Genomic DNA, 5,171 nt, shown 5'->3' on the forward strand with positions numbered 1-5,171 from the left:
CAATTGTTCCATAGGTGGAACCTCCTCTGTTAGTCTCTAGGAGTTTTTCCTGTGTAGAGCACCTCTGTGCAGATGCAATTGGCAGAGGGAAATAGTTACTTATCTTGGGAATTTTAGTCACCTTAAATACCAAAGTCCTGATCTTCAGAATGAGAAGTCTCAGAGCATGCCCAGAAACAGACCTAGCAACCTTTCAAGTCAAATTTTAGCATATCGGCCATCCAAATTTAAATCCTCTACCCTTCCTCCCCTGTCACCCCCACTTTTATAAACTTTGACTTAAATTTTTATAACATAAGTGCTAGGCATCTGATTTTAGAAACTAATTTCTTACAAAAGATAAGATTGCTTATGCTTGATAGATGCAAAAGGCATACAGTTTTGGATCTGATTATCAACACAGAATATAACTTGTGTTTGTAACTGCAACATCGTTAATGGCTAAACTTGCTTGTGATCATTAGCACTGATGCAGTTATTTTGACGATATAATTGATACTGTCTCTGCCTTGCTCTCTTATGTACATTCATGCAAATTTTTTTAACCTAATAATGAGTACTTCTCTTCTGTAGGACTTGGCTATCACTGTCATAACAGCCTTTCTGTGGCTGGTCAGTACTTCTGCTTGGGCAAAGGCACTTGCTGACATAAAAATGTCCACAGGGGCCAGCATTATTCCGGGAATTGAATCTTGCAAAGCACCAGGAACAACTTGTCGTTTTGCTTCTGTGACCAGCATGGGAACTCTGAATGTGTCTGTGGTATGTATGCCTTCTGCTACAGGGTTACAATAAATGTGTTATAAAATAGCCAAGGCACCTGAGAGCCCTGTTCTACTGATTGCATGTGTTGCTTTGTGTTAAGATTGCTTTATGGGTTATCAGTCATTCAGGCCCATTAATACTGTGGTAAAACACCAACTGAATTTTTTCTTTAGAAGGAAACTTGTTTCTTCAAAGAAATTAAGAGAAACAACTTGTAGGATCTGTCTCTAGAGCTGTTAGATGCAGCATTTCCAGACACATTTGCATCTCTATTTCTGTCTGTAGCCAAGAGCACCTTAAAATATGTTACTGGGCCACCCAAGTGGTTTGACGCTTCCTGCTCTGTCTTTTGGTGTTGAACCTAGCTTTTTAATCAACTGTGAGCATTTTTACACATCAAATAGAGGTTCCTTGTAATACAATGATATAAAGCTCGTGTTCTTAGAATTCTTCACAGCAGGGCCAATGAGGCTTATTGTATGATCTTCCTAGTGAATCCTGCTTTTCAAAACTCTGACTGTTATTCATTGGCCCAGTAATAATTAATCGTGTGCTCTGGATGTGCATATGCAGAGGTGCTGAGTGACTGAAAAGAATTTGTCCAATTCCATGCAAAGGACAGTAAGTTGACTATCTGATTTCCAAAGAAGTCTGTTAAAATAGCTTGCAGTACTCTAAAGCATGTGGAAATGTCTTGTCCGAATCAAAGGGGTGCCAAAGATAGCGGCTGTTTCTGGCTTGCCTTGAAGTCATATTCTAATTAAAAAAAAAAAAAAAACCAAACCAAATAAACCTTAATCTCACATTTTTTCTTAACCTACAGGTGTTTGGCTTGCTTAATATGGTTTTATGGGGAGGAAATGTTTGGTTTGTATATAAGGACACCAACCTTCACAACCAATCAAACAGAATTTCTTAAAGTCCAGGAATATATCCAACTCAAAGAGGAGTATAGAAACAAGATGATACTTTGAAGTGCTTCCACTTTGACATCACACTGCCAAGAGCATGGAGCCCTTAGGATTTATTTCAATAATAACTGATAATACTTCATACAAACTTCTAGTTTGTACTATGGTTTGACATAAGGTCTTGGATACTCCAGCTGAAGTGTTTGATTATCTTGAAATATGTCTTTTGAAGTTGTGCAGCTTTCTGTTACAGTTTTTGAAGAGCAAAATGTTGAGGTTATCTGGATGCTGACCCTTTCAGGTTCTTGAATTAGCCTCATAGGAGGGATGGGTAAGAAGCAACTGCATTTGGGTTATTACTGCAACTTCTTTAGTTCGAACAAGCCTTGGCTGAAAAATGAAATGTAAATGCAACAAGGACATTTGAAAATGCAGTTCAGCTTCTTCCTATCACTGATACCTTGCAAAAGCTGTCTGAGTAGAACTCATAGCTCTGTCAGAGTTGCAGCCGTCACATGTAGGTTTCCAGATACTCCATTCAGATTACTGTAACAAATCTGCTGACAGGCCTGTCCGGAAGGGCATTACATCTGTGTTTAATATGTTGTTACTATTTAATGGCTTGGGACAATCTCTGAACAGAAGATAGCTTATAGTTTCACTAGAAAATCACTTAACAAAGATGAGAGTGCATATATGTGTGCAATAGATGACTTAAACACTTGGGGGGGAAGTAAAGCATGGCCCAAAACTCTTACGAATACTGTAGAAATCAAAGCTAATATATTCTAACTGCTAGTGTCTGGGCTTCTATGAATTCCTTTTGAGGTGCATGAACAATGCTTGTGTGTGAAAGGATATAACTGGAGATGTCTGAATAGGACTAAGTCTTCATTGATGTTGTTCAGTGTATTCATTGGGAGCAATATTTGGTTCTTCTCATGTGGACTTCTTTATTAAGACATCTGACACTGAATTGCTCAGAAAGAATGTTTTGACAAATCTAAGAAACAAGCTGTTCAGGTTTTTTGATTTGTTTAAACTGTTTGTGATGAAAATAGACATAATAGTATGTATATAACAAAATCCTAATTGTTCAGTGTGCCAGAGCTACTAACTTTCTGATAGTATACTTCCAGTCCAAAGAGTATAATAAAATGAGTGTTGCTGAAAGAATGTGCCTTGAGTCCTTACTACTGTAACAGTGATGCAAATGTATTGGCCTTGTAGCTTCTGGGACATGGCTTTAGCTATCACTGACCTTGCTAGTTGAATGAGTTATCTGTGCTACAGAAGGGTTTTTACACTGATGCCTTGAGTTTTTTTGTAGAGAGTACTATCTGTCACTCCTGCAGACTAAAGCTGCCTGGTGCTGCCCAGCACTTCTTTCTGTCAGCCCAAAGTGGGGGCTTTTACTTGTAACTGTCCAAAATTTCATTTGAATTTCCTTTTGGAAGAAGTAAGAAGTGCGATGTTCAGGTGTCCTTTTCTAAAAGCATGCTCTTCTGTTTCTTCCCCATTCCTGGCTAAGGGATTTGAAAGCAATGAGCTTCTGCTGTTTCCTGTTTAACAATACTAGCTGTGTTACTGCCACAAGAAAACAGGCCTGCTTTTTCTCAGTGGTTACTCAAGTACCAAGTATTATCCCACCTTACAAAGGCCTCTTGAGGGAAGATAAGAGACAACCAGTATGTGGTTCCAACTCTGCATCAGAAGTATGGCACTCAAAATCATAATGTAGTCCTCTCAGGATCTTCCCTCTGTGTCCTGGACCTTCTGCAACCCAAGAGGCAATTCTCAGCAGGAGAAGACTGGGGCATAGGGTTTAGGAAGGACAATATCATTCCTGCATTCAGAAGTGAGAGATGAAACCAGTTACTTCTATTATGGGTTTTGGGGTTTTTTTTGATAGCAACATTGGGCTATGGTCTAAAGAGCTGATGAAACTGCCAAATGGTTTTGACAATGCAATGTTTTTTTAGCTTCACACTCAAAGGTCTTTTAAGCAGATTGGTGTTAACACAGTGATTGACCCAGCCCTCTCCACATCCTTGCTTGGGTAGATGTTATATGCAAGTGGGCCCAGGCACGTGCATTCTTCTAGTAGTTCCATGCTGTTTGCGCTTCCTTTACCATCAGAAAATGAATTATGGCTGGGTAGTATTCTGTCATCTCAGTGGTCTGAGCTGGGTCTTGAAGCTTCACTGGAAGTATTGATGATAAAAGATGAGTGTGATCTTTTCTTTCATCTCTGCTGACAGGCCCTACCCAGCAGAATTGCACTGAGCTATAAATGTAGTGTGACTCTTGTGGAAAGGCTGTGTATATAGCAATTACAATGCTTTGGTGTTAGCTAACATAGAATACAAAGCTTTTATTGAGACTTAAAGTACTGAGTCAGATAGTTGATTAATAAATATAAGGAGGTGTTATTTTGAAGTGCTTTTGTGCTAGCTGTTCTCCTTCCTCTCAAGAACCCCTGCCGACAATGACTTTTGTGGTGTCCTTTCTGACCTCTTTGCTTGCATCTGTTCCATGTTCCAAATACTAATTTTAAACCTTAAATCTTCATTCCTCCCTGAAGTGAATTCATGTATTACCTAACGCTGCCCTGAACTGACAGTTGTCACAGAGGGCTTGATTTGTAATGTTATATCTATATCACTATGAATAGTTGGGAAGAGAGGGATAGAGAAGAGTTGGGGAAAGAAAATTACTTTGTTGCTGCACATAGGACTCTTCCTCTCTTTTCTTTTTTTCCTTTTTCTTTTTTTGGCAAGTCAAAACTATTGAACCTTCTCTGTTGCTCTCTTCCTAACAGAATTATAGACACCTGAGATAAAAAGCTCTGTGCTATTTCATCATGGTGAGCTATGATAGGATCACTGGTACAAGGTTACAAAAATCAGTATCTACATGTTTTGGTAATTCTATTACTATATTTTAAATTTCAAAGCTAGACCTGAAGCAAACTATTATTTGTCACCTGATCAAAGTTAGCACTGCTTTGAGCAAGGTTGAACCAAGTTTTGTTTTTTTTTTTTTCCAGAGGTCCCTTCTTCGTAATGTTCTCTTTTTTTTTTTTTTTCCTAACACCTGATGGGTTATTGTTTGCCTTTGCCCCCTGTTTTTTTGTCTTTTAGCCAGAGGCTCTGTTTGCATCATTGTGCATGCTTATTTTAGGATGAAATACATATTTTACATCTAAAACGACTATGAATTTCTATATTGCCTAAGAAAAAAACCCTGCTAATTATAGATTAATCAAGTTTTTCAATCTCATAATTCTTTGGGATTTAAGGTTACACATGATGTGGCTAAGACACTTTTTTAACCTTAATATTTTTAACAAAACTATGTTCCTGTCTATTTAGTGTGTGCTTATCTACCAACTGAAGCTCCAGTTCTATGACAAACTGACTTTGTCACAAATAGCCCTGTTGGAGTCATTGGGATGGTTTAGTTATAAAACATAACTGTGTGTATTTTTGCATG

General features: G+C 38.3%; 1 protein-coding gene across 1 annotated transcript in view; it reads left to right on the forward strand.

The window, feature by feature from the left end:
• SYPL1 (synaptophysin-like 1) overlaps positions 1-2,846 on the forward strand; it is a 5,450-nt gene extending 2,604 nt beyond the window's left edge. Inside the window, exons 4-5 of the mRNA XM_009328371.1 lie at positions 574-762; positions 1,589-2,846. Coding sequence (XP_009326646.1) covers positions 574-762; positions 1,589-1,684 — 285 coding nt within the window. The 3' untranslated portion in view covers positions 1,685-2,846. The remainder of the gene's footprint in view (positions 1-573; positions 763-1,588) is intronic.
• The last annotated feature ends 2,325 nt before the right edge of the window (positions 2,847-5,171 follow it).

This window comes from Pygoscelis adeliae, unplaced genomic scaffold, assembly GCF_000699105.1.
Source record: "Pygoscelis adeliae isolate BGI_AS28 unplaced genomic scaffold, ASM69910v1 Scaffold267, whole genome shotgun sequence".
NCBI classification, from domain to species: domain Eukaryota; kingdom Metazoa; phylum Chordata; class Aves; order Sphenisciformes; family Spheniscidae; genus Pygoscelis; species Pygoscelis adeliae.